This window comes from Liolophura sinensis, chromosome 1, assembly GCF_032854445.1.
Source record: "Liolophura sinensis isolate JHLJ2023 chromosome 1, CUHK_Ljap_v2, whole genome shotgun sequence".
Classification (NCBI taxonomy): Eukaryota; Metazoa; Mollusca; class Polyplacophora; order Chitonida; family Chitonidae; genus Liolophura; species Liolophura sinensis.
The window spans coordinates 26,634,611-26,653,197 of NC_088295.1; the positions used below are offsets into that span (position 1 = coordinate 26,634,611).

The 18,587-nt window shown below is 38.9% G+C and overlaps 1 protein-coding gene across 4 annotated transcripts in view; it reads left to right on the plus strand.

Moving 5' to 3' along the window:
* Nucleotides 1-18,587, plus strand: part of LOC135468541 (myosin heavy chain, striated muscle-like) — a 33,739-nt gene continuing 15,152 nt past the window's right edge. For 2 of the 4 annotated variants that reach the window (XM_064746851.1, XM_064746875.1), the window contains exons 1-22: nt 1-316; nt 1,082-1,225; nt 2,494-2,650; nt 4,750-4,777; nt 5,903-6,017; nt 7,591-7,689; nt 9,486-9,549; nt 9,847-9,945; nt 10,367-10,470; nt 10,998-11,136; nt 11,492-11,760; nt 12,029-12,199; nt 12,550-12,726; nt 12,940-13,060; nt 13,485-13,552; nt 13,910-13,997; nt 15,540-15,657; nt 15,950-16,207; nt 16,710-16,791; nt 17,251-17,634; nt 17,831-18,040; nt 18,182-18,327. In XM_064746851.1, coding sequence (XP_064602921.1) covers nt 125-316; nt 1,082-1,225; nt 2,494-2,650; nt 4,750-4,777; nt 5,903-6,017; nt 7,591-7,689; nt 9,486-9,549; nt 9,847-9,945; nt 10,367-10,470; nt 10,998-11,136; nt 11,492-11,760; nt 12,029-12,199; nt 12,550-12,726; nt 12,940-13,060; nt 13,485-13,552; nt 13,910-13,997; nt 15,540-15,657; nt 15,950-16,207; nt 16,710-16,791; nt 17,251-17,634; nt 17,831-18,040; nt 18,182-18,327 — 3,233 coding nt within the window. In that variant the 5' untranslated portion in view covers nt 1-124. Of the gene's footprint in view, nt 317-1,081; nt 1,226-2,493; nt 2,651-4,749; nt 4,778-5,902; nt 6,018-7,590; nt 7,690-8,080; nt 8,174-8,683; nt 8,777-9,485; nt 9,550-9,846; nt 9,946-10,366; nt 10,471-10,997; nt 11,137-11,491; nt 11,761-12,028; nt 12,200-12,549; nt 12,727-12,939; nt 13,061-13,484; nt 13,553-13,909; nt 13,998-15,539; nt 15,658-15,949; nt 16,208-16,709; nt 16,792-17,250; nt 17,635-17,830; nt 18,041-18,181; nt 18,328-18,587 lie in introns of all 4 variants that reach the window. The other 2 variants (XM_064746860.1, XM_064746867.1) reach the window with 2 other exon arrangements.

Here is an 18,587-nt window from a genome sequence, read left to right on the forward strand (position 1 = left end):
TCTAAAGCTGTTCTGCTCAAGTGCGGGACTTGCAACCAAGGTGATATCAACTGCCTTAAGGACTCCCTGAATTTCGCTTCAGTTTTTCGCTGATTGGAAAAGGGTATAAAATCAAACCAGAACCATGTTTGATCCGGAGGACCCCGATTTTCAGTACCTTGCGGTCGACCGCAAGAAGTTGATGAAGGAGCAGACCCAGACCTTCGATGGTAAGAAAATGTGCTGGATCCCAGATGAGAAAGAGGGATACTTAGCCGGAGAAATCCAGAGCACCAAAGGCGAAGAGGTCACAGTAAAGATTATCAAGAACAATGACGTAAGTAGGATGAAAACTATTCCTTAGTGTAACGCTACACAAATCAGATGAATTTTAGCCACGCACTTTAGAAAGCCAGCGCATTTTGGAATTGTTGTTTTTATTACCACAGATTTGCATAAAATGTAGGTGGTTTAGGTCAGAATTTTTTAAAATATGTTCAGTGATTAATGTTTGAATAAACACAGAGTTAATATGACATAAAAATATGTGTAGAGTATGGAAGTTACATATGTGCTATTATTGCAAAACAACAATTAACTTATGCGCCTAGTGAACTGTCTCCAACATTATATGGAATAAACTAGCAGATTTGGAGATTCCATGTGTTTACGTATACCTCCATCGCAGTTTTGGCTGGATGCAGTTAAGTTAATGTAGTAATGCAACTGTCCCATCGGCTTAGAGTGCTACATTAAGATCGCAATTTTGGCTGCATGCAGTTAAGTTAATGTAGTAATGCAGGTGTCCGATCGGCCTAGAGTGCTACATTAAGATCGCAATTTTGGCTGCAGTTAATTTAATGTAGTATTACAGTTGTCCGATTGGTTCAGAGTGCTACTCACAGATCATTAGTCGTCTCCTGAAGAAGAGAACTAGATCTTTTATGGATTTACCTTAGGGCATTTATCTTTTCAGGCGTACTATAAAAATGAAGTAAATAACAATTACAAAAAACATGCAATTTCATTGTCACTCGCCAATCTGTCGTTATTTTTTAAGCTGCAGTACGAAATTTTGTAATTTTTAATAATTTATCTGCAGACAAGGACAGTGAAGAAGGACCTCGTTGAGCAGATGAACCCACCCAAATATGAGAAGATCGAAGACATGGCTTCCTTGACATACTTGAACGAGGCTAGTGTCCTCAACAACTTGAGATCACGTTACGAAGCCGGTTACATCTATGTAAGTTCTAGTTTTACCTCGTTTTCGTTTGACCATTTGTATTTGATGTTTTTAGGCTGTAACTTTTTTACATGTTTGCTCTAGTAAATTATTGAATTATAGCGCTATATTATTAGGGTAATCGGAATTTTTAGTTATATCTCATCGATTCTTGTAAAACAATGTATTCAAAGTGGGTTTTTCAGTCTTCGTAATTAGCAAGTATTTTCTAATAAGTTGCTTGTTGTGTAGAGTCATGGACACCAGCTAGAGTTAATCTGTCGTTGTATACTCACATATGTGAAACAATCGTTGTATATACTACAATGGATCTGGAAATCAAGGAGACAAGACAGTGTTATCACGCCGATCCTAGTTGAACTCCAATCTCATCGACTCACAAAGGCGCCCTTGCCCATACCTGCATTAGAAGTTGTTTCCTCTTAAGATCGCTGTTAGGTGGTAGTTTCTATTTCTGTCAGAGTTACTTGAGCCGCAAAAGTCAGCTTTGAGAAGCTTGCCAAACATTTTGTCTGAAGTATTTTGGCATTAAATAAATTTAAGATAATCCCACGTAATATGATGCAGTTTACTTGATACTTTCTCCGGGACTGATCGCAGGTGGCATAATGGGGTGAAGAAGTAGTGGTGGGGGTGGCGGCAGTAGTGGGTGAGGGAGGGCGGGTTTAGGGGGGGGGGGGGGGGGTTGGGGATGTCACAAACCTAAGTCTCAAAAACAATTTTATACATACCAAAAACTACCCGTTTTTGACACTTGCAAGCTATAGAAGTACTTAAGGAATAATAATAATAAAATGAAATGTCCTGTTGTAATTCATTACATATAGAAATACTTTGTCTATGATTAGGCACTTGTACATCTACGGCCTAGTCAAATGGATCATGCTATGTACAGGATAATTATTGATCTATTTACAAAAACTTAATTTTATACATTTAAAAACGTTTTATGCATATGTAAGTGAAGGGTATGAGTTGTTTATACAGTGCCGTATTGTTAGTTGTTCTTGTCTTTTTACAGTCTGTATATAGTCAGCATGAAGATAATTCATGATTTACCGGATTCTTTATTACGGGAGTGATTAAATATTTGAATGCATTGAAAAAAAGACTTCATTTTCAGGTTTATTGTCCACATCAACACAAGCATCTAATTAAAAGATCAATATGAGATTTCAATTTAAGGAATTTTTTATTGGTAACTTAATTATGCAAATTTTCATTTAATATGTGCAAAATGTCCTTAATTTAATTTCTTTTCATTCCAGACATACTCGGGTCTTTTCTGTGTTGCTATCAACCCCTACAGATGGTTGCCAATTTACACCAAAAGCATTGTGGAAAAATACCGTGGCAAAAGAAGAAACGAGATGCCCCCGCATTTGTTCTCCATTTCTGACAATGCTTACCAGTATATGTTGCAAGGTAGGCATTTACCTGTCCCTAACTTTTATGTATTTCCTTACTAAATCAAATGGTGACCATCACAAATACACAAAGATGTGTTGAACATAACTGTTCCCCAAATCTATACGACTAAAGGTTAACAACGAAAAGGCGTGACCTAGTCAAATGATACAAAGACACCATTTATTGTCATGAGTGGATACCGGGACATCATCAGATGTAACATTAGTATTGTCTTTTGGCGAACAGCCCATAATAAGAGCACATATGGTGACAGTCGATAACATGCGAATAGGACTTTTATAAGTGCATGCAAAGGTTGCTTCATTGTTTAAATTAAGGCATAAAATAAGCTACAGTTGTTTGATGTCTATGTTCTGATATCTGGAGGCTTCAGTAACCAGACGTAGGCAGTGAAATACATAACTAGCATATAACATCGCTTTTTGACTACCGACTGGCAAACTTTAACTCGCATGATGACAAATCAGTATTAAGACAGAGTAAGATGGCAATGTTAAATCATAATATCTTTCGTTAGTTTTGCTATTATGTAATTGAATCTATTAATGATTCTCCGATTTGTACAAAATGCCGACCTGACGCTAAATCAAGACTGTGTTGCTACAACCTTGTCAAATAAACATTGTTTTCTAATGATGGATATTTTTGGTATTTCATCTAAATACACCAAACTTTTCTAGTCGATTAACAATCTTTATATAATATTACGAGAGTCAATTATTAGCAAATTATATGCTTTTGCAACGAAATCTTCAATCTTCTGTGTAGGTGTATGTTTACAGTCGTCATCCCGTCTTCACTCTTGAAGCGAGCTACAGCTGTATATTCATCGACGTCAGCATTTTGGTTAGATATCGTAGCCTCTTGCCGTGGGCTGAGCATGTTGCAGAGCAGGCCGGCCGGCATCAATGCAGGTCCGGGCCTCTGTTAGCGGGCTGCTGCTGACTGGTGTTAGGTTTCAGCCTGATGCCTTATAAGGCGGCTGGGAGACATCCATAAACTGATATGCCTCTCACAGAAATGGCAAACTGCCCGCTCAGATCCTTTGTACCACCCACAAATCATAACACTATGAATATTTCACAAATTTACACAACCAATTAAAGCATATATTTCTTTAGGATTCGTATCTTAGTGATTATTTTATAATTAGTAATAAAATTTTTAGACTAAATATTTATTTCTATTTTCATTTTTCTGGTGTAAAAACTTTTCGCATTAATTAAACAATCAGTGATCTTACAAAGTCGCCTGTACAACTGAATGTGTGCTGGGTGTGTGTATCGTTTTAATTCAGTATGATAATCTTGCATGGATAATGCTGTTGCACCACATTGCTAGGTTGGCAGAGCCTAGAGTGGGCTGACTGCCCGGCATTTACGTTTCTCAGAAACGAGTGGGTAGACTGAACCTTGCAACCATATAAGGCGGACTGGCGGTACACTACACCCAGCTGACATCAAACGTTTTTCTTGCGGTACCTCTATGACTCTTTGTACGTGTAAATCAGACACGTGTAAAAAGTCGCCAGAAATCCACTGTCTTACCAGAATATCTGCCCGGCTAAACACACGTTTAACTGGCATGTCAGCGCAAAACTAAATTGCAAACTACAACATATTCCAGAAAGCCGATGTATTGTTTCATGTAGCGATCACTATGATTCAAAATACTTTAAATCCTTCCAAACCGTCTAAAAACACTTTATAACAAACACTGGCGATTTTGAAATGATTTATATTGTCGTGAAATAAGCTCCCTTACATTATAATAAAGATTTATATGAGATATCCTGATTGCATTCATGACTTTGGTACTGTCTGACGGGCATCGACATGGCAGACTGAATAAAATAAAGGCTGACTATACTGAACAAGGTTGAATAGCTCAGTCAAATATGGTTCTCTTTTAATGTTTGGTCACGGTAATAATCACCCAGACTTTCAATGAGTTTAACGAATGGTTTTACTATAACTTCGTTTCGTTTTTAAACGTTTTAAACATAAGGTGTTGGTTATACATGTATTGATTAAATTAGTTTGTTAACTCTTTTAAGCATATAACAAAGTTGTGTTCTGTTTGTCTCTTTGCAGATCGTGAAAACCAGTCTATGTTGATTACGTGAGTCAAATTTCTCTTTTTGTTGTATAGTAAGAATGCTCCCTAAATAGGTCTGCCACTTTATTCTGTTGCTTTATTTTAAACATTGCATTAACTGGTATACTGCTAAAAAAAACCCAGATCAGTCCGAACTGTTTCCTTAAAGTCATGTGCTCATCGATTTTCTTCTGTTTTACCTTAAGTACATAAAGAAAGAGGAACTCCATGTTTTGGAGATGTCGCCACGATATGGCCGAAATATTGTCAATGTGGCGTTAAGCTTCTTTCATTTGTTTTGGGGATGTATTAATTAAAATCCCCACTTCAAACCCTTTGTGGCCTATTCTGTTGCTAAGCTATTTTTAGTCATTAATACTGTATTACAAAGATAGAATTGTCTTGGAACTATCGTTTACAATGTATGTTAGAAGCTTTTGATAAGCCAAAGGCTTAATTTCTTCAGCACAACTTTCGGCAGTTCCACCAACAAGCTATAACAGATGGCAAGCCTTTGATGTATGTCTTCTGAAATTGACGTCATAAGAATGCATATCTTTGTATCTTTGTTTCCCCGTGGGAGACACGTTCGTGAAGAATTGCTAAGTATTTTATGTATAGAGGCAATCCATACTGTATTCATTCATAACTATAATCTTTGTTGATAAGTTAAACTACACGTACATTGCCTTGTTTATGTCAAGCTAGCGGGGAATCAGGAGCTGGTAAAACCGAGAATACTAAGAAGGTCATTCAGTACTTGGCCCAAGTCGCTGGCACTAAAGAAAAGAGGGGTGACGCCACACAGAAAGTTGTAAGTGAAGGCCTTGGCCTCATTAGCGTATCCCACATTAAACAAAACCACGGAATTTCATCTTCAGGAATATCTGTGGTATATAGCAACAAACCCCAGTTTCAAGCACTTTTATTTTTTGCATAATGGCGTGATGGCCGAACCAATACCTTGGCTTGAAATTGGTGTGTTGTCCATGTCAAGCAAAACAAAATGTTTCGGGTGATGTTCTTCTTTGCTTTAAGCATCTAAGAAAAGAAGCCTGGCATGGACAAGTTGCTTAACCTCTGTTGGCTGATTATCATTCAAAGAAATTGTATTTGAAACGACAATTCTGATCTTTTACGCTAATACAGCGGCGAATCTGGAGCAGGTAAGACTGAAAACACGAAGAAGGTAATCCAGTATTTTGCCAGCGTGGCTGCCGGGTCAAGTGGCAAAAAGGAGGATGAGCAAGAGCAGAGCAAGAAGGTAGCCATGTTTGACCCCTCCAGAGCATGACCCCAGTTCCCCGTGTGGTTACCCCAGTTTTCCCTTACCCCCGGGTCAATACAGACTCTGTATCGTTCCATGACAACAAGCATAGCAAGAATAAGGGGCAGAGCGGTATGGTGTTTCCTGTGCCCCTGCTAATCATTGAGAAAAGTCACTAAACCTGGATGGTTTTATTAATTGATTCAGGAAGGATAAAAGGGCTTGTGAAGTGCTAAGCTCAAATATTTTGTCATTCTTTTTATATTACATAGACGTGGTGTAACAGTGTGATAACCAAGATTTCCGTAAGATCATGACGATAACTGGGACAAAAGTGTAAAAGTATTCATAGATATGTGCTGAAAATGGTGTGTGGATAACCCGAACGATACCTGGAAAGATCAGTTTCAAGCATACATTTTAATTACAACGCAGTGTTGCCGCAATTGTAGTCAGTCTAATCATGTCATACCCAGACCCAGCCTGAACCCTAACTTCTTCTCCCTTCGAGTCCTGTTTTCTCGAGCCAGTTGTCATTCTACCTCACCTAGAGTGGAAAGGTTGATTTTCACTTCTTAAATATACCTGTAGTACCGTGAATCCCGCTTGTTTCCCTTCCTCAACTCTGTGTTTTCCCCGGACCTGTAACACCTTCTGACGTGCAGATGAAGCCAGACGCCAGACTCTTCACCCCCCCCCCTCCCCCGAGTTACGCTCTACCCTCTTCTACCGTGTACCCGATGGTTCATTTTAATTTTGCTGTGGTTTGATGATTAACACTATCTTTGTTCGCAGTATCATCTTTGTGGTAAACGGTAAAATTGTCATATTTAAAAAATGTTTAAAGTTTTTTGTTATCCTGTTCAATTATTTAAATTATATATGTATATATATGTAAGTCGCTAAATTTTTAATTTATTTACTGGTATATAATTTATGAGACGTTAGTTATATTAGCATTGTTGTGTTATTATTTTATGGATATGTTAATTATTATTCTTTCGAATTTGATAATTGTTTTATATTGGCTTCATAGCATACGACTCCTTGGCTAAGACATCTAATATAACTCATGTACACACTCTTCTTGCCCATGGAGGCGAATGGCATATTTAAAGTGAATATATTTTCTTTTCTTTTTTCTTTCCTTTTGTTTATAATTCCACCCTTCTTGTTATCTCTAAACGACCCATTACACTATCGAATGAACCTCATATTATTTTACCACCAATTATTTCATACCAACTCTTAAATCGTATAAACCATGCGATTAATAACTTGCCCAACTTTTCAATGCCCCAAACATACAACCTTTTAAACCCATTATTTAATCCTGAATAATTTGTCTGCCCTTGTAAATAAACCTTACGGACTATCCACCCTTTTATTTTGAATTTATCGCAATGGATTATGGTCAACATTTTCCTTACGATAAACAATATGCCCCCCCCCCCCCCAATATCCAAATATCCCATTATTTGAATAATTCCCTTTCCCAAACAATTTGGTATCCTGATAACCTATCCCACCACGATTTTATTTGACACACCCAACCTATCACCCAAATCAGTCTAAAGGTACACTTGAAGATCAAATTGTTCAAGCTAACCCTGTATTGGAAGCGTACGGTAACGCCAAAACCACCAGGAACAACAACTCTTCCAGATTCGTAAGTACTACCCCCGCCCCTCCCAGACTTGATGTTGTTGGCAAGTGCCCGGCCCCCACTGGGTCCTGCCAAATCCATTGCACACTGCCCTCGGCCCTTAGGACCAAAGAGACCTGTTTATCAACCCAAAACACCGCGGACATGTGCCCAATTAAATCATGTTGAAAACCCCCATGTGAACCCCAGGTGCTCTAACTACTTCCTTTTAAGCCCCACCCACACCAATCTACTTGTCACCCCAAGAAGACAACTAAACCCCACCACCCGAACACTTATACGCATCCACACCTCGTGGTCTGCCAGCGACAGGTTGTGCATGTTATGAGTAAACGTTTTGTTTTACCGAGTGTAATCGTTGCTTGTTACAATCTGTGTGATAATTGGCTAACAGGGTTCACTGGAGGATCAAATTATCCAGGCCAACCCGGTTCTGGAGGCCTATGGTAACGCCAAAACTACGAGAAACAACAACTCTTCGCGATTTGTAAGTAGAGTGATGGCCAGTCACTGATGAGTGTGTCCCTGAATGCTGCCTTCGTTCTGTGACCAACCTGAATCATGTCCCCCCCCCCCCCCATGAATCCACTGATCAGTACAACGTCCTCAACACCCGTTCTGCATACAGCCCTGATAAAAACAACCCCCACCATCCCTTTTCCGTTAGGAGCAAATGGCCATATGACAATGTAGGAAGAGCAACTTTAAGGAGTCATATAGTCATCTGTCACTATACCCCGTCCATATAATTTCCCCAGTCGGATAATCCTTCCCAAAACCTCCTCCCGAAAAACCTTTTCCCATTTCCCTCAAAAGACAGTAGGCAAAATGTTACCCAGTCTCTCCCACACCCATAACACTGAAGCCAACATGGAAGTGTGTTACGTGTTCTCCTCAAATGACCGTCCTTTACAGGACTTGCATGAAGCCAACTATTCTCCCAGTCAGATGCTGTATTTTGTTTGGTGTTACCCTCTATGTGTGTGTTGCCTAACAGGGATCTCTGGAAGACCAGATTATCCAAGCCAACCCTGTTCTGGAAGCATATGGTAATGCCAAGACTATCAGAAATAACAACTCATCTCGTTTTGTAAGTATCACGCTGGTATAGGGCGCTAAACTGGAAAACGTGCTATATATCCTGATATGCAACCGTTACTGTCCATACATTAGGCGATTTGCACCTTCTCCATACCTTGTCGAACCCAAATCCCTTTTTACTTTCGTGTAATGTAAGGACAGTAAATACGGGTATCGTTTGTACGCTTATTTCGGCCTTTTCCTTCGCACTGTTAAACAATTCCAAATTTACGACTATTGGCAACACCTTGATGGGATTCAGTCTTTCGATATCTGTGTGTTACTCCATGATACAAAATGCATGATGCCACGACAACCCTTTACCAAACCTGTGTCGGGGCATGAAGATAGCGTTGTTTCAGTGTGTCATCCTTAAAAGGATGATTTGTTTGTGCTCCCAATTTCTTCCAAGAGATGTCAACCAGGAAGACATCGGTTGGTCATTGGTTCATCTGACCTAGGTGAACAAGAAGTCAAGCCAGACTACGACGGTAACATTTGAGAACAATGCCTGCTGTGTACTATCTGTAAATGTTGCGTGAGTTTCGCTAAAAGACTGATATATTATCTGCAAAAATCAAAAGATAAAAATAAAATAATTGAGTTGTTACTATTTTATCAAAATGAAAACACAGAATAAAATGTTCGAAATTAAGAAAAAACATCGAAGATGGTATTTGATTGTTTGCAGTGTAACTAACCGCTATTTAACTTTGTAGGGTAAGTTCATCCGTATCCACTTCGGTACCCAAGGTAAAATAGCCGGTGCCGACATTGAGACATGTAAGTTTTCATCAGTTTTACGTACTTCTTTTACAGTTGAAAACAAAACGATAACTTCATATATTTCTTGTCATTAATTGATGTGCCATTTATGTGATTGATTGCTGCCACTCTAAAGCAAAGGAAGACTGTAGTTTTCTGACATTATGTCGTCTGCTATTTCAGTTGATTCCTGAACTGCTGTTTTTATCACCACGAATTGGCATCAGACAACCATACATAGATCCAAACATCCAAACAGACTTAAGCTTTTGTGATATTTCCAGATGTTGACTTTTACTGCGTTGTATGTTTAAGATCTGTTGGAGAAATCCCGTGTGACTTTCCAGCAGCCTGCTGAGAGGAACTACCACATCTTCTACCAGATGTTGTCTAATGCGATTCCAGCTGTTGTTGGTAAGTCAGATGTATTTTCTAGCTGTTGTTGGTAAATCAGATGTATTTCCTAGCTGTTATTGGTAAGTCAGATGTATTTCGTAGCTGTTGTTGGTAAGTCAGATGTATTTCGTAGCTGTTGTTGGTAAGTCACATGTATTTCCCAGCTGTTGTTGGTAAGTCACATGTATTTCCTAGGATGAGGGACAAGCTGTTTTAAATTACATTTCTATTTCATCATGACATCTACCTACCTGGATTTTCCTGTATTCTGTTTGTCATTATGGAATGCTGCGCCCTGTCTTTCTTCATTTCAGGGTTAAACCTTCATGTACTCTGATGCTCTGTTGAGGTAACATGTATATTTGACCAGTTGTTGAACAAATGACACAGCCGGCAGTGATCAGAAAGTTATCATTTACACGGTTTTTCATTTTTACAGAGAAGGTCCTGATGAGCGCCGACCCAGCTCTTTATTTCTTCATCAACCAGGGTAGCATTGTCGTTGACAATATGGACGACAAAGAGGAAATGAAGACTACCGACGTAAGTTGCCCAGCTCGTTGCCAGTCTGTTTCCCAATACATCATCTGTTCACATCTGACTGTAACAACGCATGGCTTTGGTGCCTGGTCTGAACATTCCCTGTGTAGGGTGTGGTGTGGTGGTGACCCAATTTGGGAGCCCTTATAATTTATTAAAAAAATATATGATTTTCAAAAGTGTCCGACCACTGAAGGAAAATATCAATAAACAGTGGGGTTATTAACAGATCTAAAATTTGACTAAAAAACAACAACACAACTTTCCATCATTTCCCTTAAACCATATCCATAATCCACTAAGAAGGCAACCTGAGGCATAAAATGGTTGATTGGGTAACTGCTGGTATAGCACGGCAAGTCAGTTATGAGTTCCTTTCATGTATTCTATGATTAAGTTAGGAAGTTTGTGGGAAACCTGGTGAAGGTTTGTTGTTTCCCCCGAGAGGTGTCCAGTTCCCTGACTTGCATCACCTCACGTACATACGCCGTTAAAGCCTAAGCAAATAAATAAATCATTACTATTTGCAGAATGCCTTCGACGTTCTGGGCTTTACCGAGGAAGAGAAGAACAGTATGTACAAATGTACCGGTGCCATTGTTCACTTTGGTGAGATGAAGTTCAAGCAGAGGCCCAGAGAGGAGCAGGCTGAAGCTGACGGCACTGCGGGTAAGGGACATAGCTTATCTCTCATCCCTTCTGAGGAATTGGTGCAACAGATATTCAAAGAGGTTTATCGGCTTTGTTCAGAAATCCAGCTGATAATTTACATTTTGAATTATTAAGTCAACATTGTCAGTGTAGTAAAAAGATAACTGTGCAACGAATTTAATGTAGTTTTGCCCAGAAAAAGTATAGATTTTGTCTAACAGAGACACGAAATCAGTGAGAGTTGCAATTATGCTTTGTGTTTCTTTTCCTACAAATGGTTTAACAGCTCCACGCTTTCTGCAGCATTTTCAGCAATGCCTATAGGTATATTTTACTCTCTTTTAATCAATAATTAATCCTCCTTCTTCTTCAGAGGCCGAGAAAGTTGCCTTCTTGATGGGTGTGAATGCTGGCGACTTGCTGAAGGGTTTGCTGAAGCCCAAGATCAAGGTCGGTAATGAGTACGTCACCCAAGGGCGTACCAAGGACCAGGTTGTGTACTCCGTGGCCGCTCTCGCCAAGGCCACCTACGATCGTATGTTCAAGTGGCTCGTCATGAGAGTTAACAAGACTCTGGACACCAAGAACAAGAGGCAGTTCTTTATCGGCGTACTGGATATCGCCGGATTTGAGATCTTCGACGTAAGTTTTCAACACTATGTCAACGTGTAGGTCTATGTGCAGCGAAACAATTCGATGATGTACAACTTAAAAACAGTAAAATGGAACATGATTATGAGGGTTCACGTTGAGTTGTGTTACAAGTGCTTTTGAAGACCGATAAATTGAAAGAAGTTTCAGAGAGAGGTTTTGTAACCAATGTCCAAAGAGATCTTTACACAAATGTTGAAGTTATCATAAGGGAAATTCTTTCAGAAGAAGAAGTCATAGTACTCATTTTCTATTACAGTACAACAGCTTCGAACAGTTGTGTATTAATTACACTAACGAGAGGTTGCAGCAGTTCTTCAACCATCACATGTTTATTCTGGAACAAGAAGAGTACAAGCGAGAAGGCATTCAGTGGACTTTTATTGATTTCGGTCTAGATTTGCAAGCCTGCATTGATCTCATTGAAAAGGTAAGAATGGAAGACATGCATTGTTGAAACTTTGAAACAAGTTAAGAAGGGGTTCTGTGAACGGGGGATTGGGTGGGGATTTGGATCTATGTCATTAGGAAAGGTTGTACAATTTAATGTTTTATAGAAGTCGTTTTAGGCTGGCAATTCACTAAGAAGGGAGCGTAAGACCTAGTAATGGTTTATTGTGTAACCAATTGTGCTGCTAGTCTACAGTGCACTCAGTCCATTATGCAGATCGACGAATTCGAGTAACATTTGTGACCAAAATATGACGAACTGATGCATCAATAGCCTAAAGTAGTACTCAAAGGAACGCTATTAATCATGTATTTGTTTTACGCCATCAGCCCATGGGTATCCTTTCCATTCTGGAAGAAGAGTGCATGTTCCCCAAGGCCAGTGACTTGACCTTCAAGAACAAACTGTACGACAACCACATGGGAAAATCCCCCAACTTTGGTAAACCCAAGCCAAGCAAAGGAAAGGCGGAGGCCCACTTCGAGCTTCACCACTATGCTGGATCTGTAAGTAACAGCTAACAAGAACTTCACCTCAGAGAACTCTTTCGGCGATATAGGCAAATTGTCATGCCTTTTACTTGCTTATTATTCATTATTAAAGCTCCCACACTCCTTATAATGAAATGTTGTTTATTCATTTATTAATTTTGTTGCTGTGTTTTTGACTACTCATTTTTATAGTTACTTATTTTCATGCTGTCTGTTGTTGTTGAATAGGTACCTTACAGCATTAACGGCTGGCTGGACAAAAACAAGGATCCCCTGAACGAGACTGTCATTGAGATCCTGCAGAATTCCAAGGAGCACTTGGTCTCTTACCTCTTCTCACCACCAGAGGGTAGGCGTTTAGAACTAATTTAACACTAAAACATAAGTATGAATTAAATAAAATTCTACCCTAAATGCGAAATTAAAACACGTGTACTGACTATAAACTGAATTTTTTTAACGTTAATGGTAATACAACAAATGATATCATTTTGGAACATAAAAATCACAAGCAGCATGATTTAAAGAAACCTTCAACTCCAAATGCTAAAGTCAAACACTTGTATTGATCGAAAGGTTTTTTAAATAATGATATAACAAATTTTGGAATTAAATGCTGATGTTTAATTCTATTTTTGCACATGAAAATCAGAAGTAACTACATGTAAATAGCAACATGGTTTTCTAACCGACGTAATCCCTGGCTGGCACACTCTCCTGGGTATTATAGAACTGTGCAGATATTCATCTGGACTATACATGTCTACTTTCAGAAACCCCCGGCGTGCCAGTCAAGAAGAAGAAGAGTAGCTCTTTCCAGACTATCTCATCCACCCACAAGGTAAGTTGTTCAACCAAACAGTTTTTTACCTGAACCTTTGAAATGCTCATTGTCTGTTTAAGCTAAAGTCTAACGTTTTGTAACTTTTTGTGATGACCCTTGGTGTAGTTTGGCGTCTGAACTCGTAATTATCTCTGATTTTGTTTTTTCTTGGTTACGTGTTCAATGTATTTTCAGTTTTTAAAACGTGTATGTTTTTTTTTTTTTTTTTGCTTCTCGTTTTTTCGGATAACTGCCTTACCAGACGTTTATGTTACAGATATATACATTTATGTGTTTTTTTTTTCATTTATTTATGTAAAAACACTTATGTGTGTTATATGTTATAATATAAAAACGTTTTATCCACACTTGCAGGAGTCACTCAACAGGCTTATGAAAAATCTGTACAGCACACATCCTCACTTTGTGCGTTGTATCATTCCCAATGAGTTCAAACGACCAGGTAACTATGAGTGCTCTCCCTTTACCCTGAATTCCAGAGTGTGAGCACCCATCAGCGCCTTCAGAGCTTAGCATGTGTGGAAACCCTCCTTTCCCGCCCACTGCGTGCTTTAGTTTACAACCACAACTAAACGGTTCCTTGTAAATACAGCTGCACATTAAAAAATATTTTGTCAATTCATTTCGGCTGAAAACTGATGAAAGGTTTATAACAAATTTACAAAAATTCGATTCTGTCAATGATATTTTCGTGCTCATGTTTGATAAGGACGGTTTTGTAGATCTTCCCTATGGAGGACATCCTGAAGTCTATATACTTCTTTGTAGAGGACTTCCCTGCACTCTGCCGTGTCACATATGGTGGTGTAGCATTCACAGAAATCGTTTACAGGAAAGTTTGGAGATATTAGTGACCAAATTTTCGGGCGTTTTGTGTTTTGTTTTGGACTCACGAAGACAAGACGCTCTCAGAGAAACTTTCGTTGACTTTCATGAATCTTCAGGCAAAATGTTATTTATTATCTCAGTTGACCCTTTCATACCAAAATGTAAAATATTCATCGAGTTTTCTTAAAACCAGGTTTGTTGAGGAGCAAATCTGGTTTTGTTTGGTCAGTGTGGAAGTGTTTCGATTTGAAATTTTGCTTCGCGTCACCAAAATGTCAGCACGTTTTCACACTTCATGGAAAGGTGTTACTAACATGCCATCTCTGTTCCCCCACCCCCTACCCATCTCGTTTTCTTTCCCTCTACCCCGTCTCTGCTCTCCCTGCCTCTCATCCTCTGCTTGTCACTGCTCAGCCTCTTGTATACCCCCTTCAGGAGTCTCTGAACAAGCTGACGAAAACTCTTGGTGTGACCAACCCCCACTTCATACGTTGCATCAACCCCAATTACAACAAAAGGGCAGGTAAGCATGTGTGTCCCCGGATGATCCGGGCTCCATGTTTACCTTGTCGTTCAACGTTTTCCTGACTGCTCGTGTCTACTCGTGGGAATAATATATGACTGTCGTATTTATTTCTTTAACAGTTACATTACGTTTGTTTATCGTCAGCATTTCTTTTATTGTCATTTTTGTAAGAGGGAAGGCATATTTTGTTTAGAATGAAACATAAATTCTTTTAATTTTTACTTTTACAGTGTAGACTTAAAAATACAGATGACTGTGCGTCAAGTGTTGTTGATTTTATAGCGTGTTGTCCCTGTCACGGTCATTACGTCACACCTTATGATCACGACGATATATCTTTGGAAATTTGTCACATCTTATGATCACGACGATATATCTATGGAAATTTGTCACATCTTTTGATCACGACGATATATCTCTGGAAATTTGTTTTGGCACATATTAAGGTTTAGTGATTTTGTTCTAGGCTTTTGACTGGTTCCAATAATCCATGTACCTGCCCATAGTGTTGCAAAATGTCAGTCAAAAAAAAAAAAAAAAAAGAAGAAGAAGAAGAAGAAAAAAAAGAGGGAACCGCAAGGAAACTTGAATTGATTAATAGTGATATCAAACTTTACTTGACTTTCACAGGGGAGATTGATGCCCACTTGGTTATGCACCAGCTGCGTTGTAACGGTGTACTGGAAGGTATCCGTATCTGTCGTAAAGGATTCCCCAACAGAATCATCTACTCTGAGTTCAAGCAGAGGTACAACTATTTATTGTTTGCAAAATATTTAATTGATGAATAAGGTGCTGGAGAAGTATATAGTCATATGTGCAAACAGTGGATGAGGTAGATCTAATGGACATTGAAGAAACGATTTGGCTAACGGTTTAGGCAGACTGCAAAAGGTTTGACCTTTTCAGTATTTTAGATGTGACGCCATTAATACATGTTAAAACTAAAAACCTACTTTATACTTTGGCGGTATTGACACAACTTAATATCTTTTATATCTTACAACCGAGTAAATATGTTGATGGTTCTTACTTTACAGATACTCCATCTTGGCCCCCAATGCTATTCCGGAAGGATTCGTCGATGGCAAAGTTGTGACCGGTAAGATTCTGGAGGCTCTTCAGATGGACGAAAATGAATACCGTCTGGGTATCACCAAGGTCTTCTTTAAGGCTGGTGTCCTGGGTATGCTTGAGGATATGCGTGACGAACGTCTTGGTAAAATTATCTCCATGTTCCAGGCTCAGATCCGTGGTTACATCATGAGGAGAAACTACAAGAAACTCCAGGACCAGAGGTAAGACTGCTTGTACACTCAAAAAAAAAAAAAAAAAACAAAACAAAAAACCCAGAAAATCTGAGTGATGCTAAGAAGGTATTCTGTTATTATAACACAATATTGTGTCTTATTCAACATAATATCATGTTAGTCTAAGAGAATCTTTATCTTGAATTAATAGAATATGTCTGTTATCTGTAACAAGATAATCTGCTTCAATAACATAATACATTCTAGCATTACTCAGATAACAGACTTTCTGTTAAATTTAACAGATTAATTTTTTGAGTGTATATATTGTAAACCAGGTGTTACAACAGTGCTTAAAAAATACACTGTTTTTTTAGACTGTTGTGAATCTTTCGTCTTGGGGATCATGAGGTCGATACGTTTATACAAATCTTACAAAGTAAAGCTATTTAGTCCCTTTTGCGAGTATTAGGCATACAGTTGAAATGTCATGAACTGGTTGACTCTATTTTGTCGATTCTGACAACCTGTGACATGTCTTACCTTACAGAGTTGGCCTGTCCATTATTCAGCGTAACATCAGAAAATGGCTGCAACTCCGCAACTGGCTTTGGTGGAGGCTGTACACAAAGGTGCGTTCTTAAATATGCATTGATCACTTTAATGAGAACATTGCCCGCTTACGGTGACCAAATCGTAGTACCCTTTAGTTATTTTTTTCTGTAATATGACACTGTTTCTGTACAGTTCTGCTTGTAAAGCAGAGAGATGGTCCACAAACACTGAAACGGAACAGCTGAGAACGGTGTGTTTTACATTGCTTGTAATCCGACTTGGTTGGGTGGAAAGTGATCCCCAGCAGATGCTTGTAAAGCGTAACAGAAAGCAAAAGATGCATATGAAAGTATAGTGTCCATGCCCCCCATTACAAGAAATACCAATTTGTATGTTGAATATCTTGTTTGCCATGTCAAGAGTGTTAGTCTAACGATTTTCCCGCAACAAAACGAAGGCTTTCTTGAATGTCACCCTCCCTGATTGTCCACTGTGTGAAATTACTTATTGCTAACGAGGAGATTATTGTTTCACAGGTCAAGCCTTTGTTGAACATCGCTCGTGCTGAAGATGAGATGAAGAAGAAGGAAGAGGAGTTGGCCAAGACTAAGGAAGAGCTGGAGAAATCCGAGAAGATGAAGAAAGAATTGGAGGAACAGAACGTCACCCTTCTGCAACAGAAGAACGATCTTTTCCTGCAGCTCCAGGCAGAGCTGGATAACTTGGGCGACCATGAAGAGAAGATTGAAAAACTCATCAAACAGAAGGCGGACTTCGAGCAGCAGTTGAAGGAGATGGAGGAACGTCTGATGGACGAGGAAGATGCTACGGCTGAATTGGAGGCAGTTAAAAAGAAGATGGAAACAGAGAACAGCGAATTGAAGAAAGACGTTGAAGACTTAGAATCTTCTCTTGCTAAGGTAAGCTCGTACTAAGTAAGTATACCGCCCGTAGAACGTAAAGAAATTTTGCCAAGTCGATAATGATTCTTAACGTACTCATTGTTCAAACGGATTTCTATAACGAACCCAAATAACAACTGGTTGTAAAATTAACCAAAGAAACGGTTGTACAGAGGCTTTGTTGTAAATTTCTTTTCATGTTTTCATTATACAGGCTGAACAAGAGAAAACTACAAAAGATAACCAAATCAAAACTCTTCAAGATGAGATGGCACAGCAAGATGAGCAAATCTCCAAACTATCCAAAGACAAGAAGGCACTTGAGGAGGCCCAGAAGAAAACTCTTGACGATCTTCAGGCGGAGGAAGACAAAGTTAACCACTTAAACAAACTCAAAAATAAACTTGAACAGACTCTTGATGAGGTAGGTGGCTTTTGTGTGTTGTACCACTTATACACTGATGAACTGTGTCCAGAAACTGTTTCTTTTCGCCTATCTCTCCGAATAATGGTTGTGGCCATTGTGTTAAGTTTTATATGGACAGAATTGTTTTTCCTCTTTCAGCTGGAAGATAACTTAGAAAGAGAGAAGAAGGTTAGAGGAGATGTCGAGAAGGCTAAACGTAAGCTGGAACAGGACCTTAAAGCTACTCAGGAAAATGTTGAAGATTTGGAAAGAGCCAAGCGTGAGCTAGAGGAGAACAACAGAAGGTATGCTCTTTTGTACAACACTTATTCATGTTCTGAAACGCACATTACTGGCAAATATAGCATTTCTTTTGGGATATACTATGGCAATCAAAAAGCAAATGTATCCTCATTCGAAGTGAACAAAAAGATTTATCGCCACGATATGGCTGGTAAGTTGCCGATGTGGCGTTAAGCCTTTATAATTCATTCATTCAAAAAGATTTAAAACATGGACTGGAAAGAAATTTGCGTGTAATTTTTGCGTTGTTCCTCACTTTATA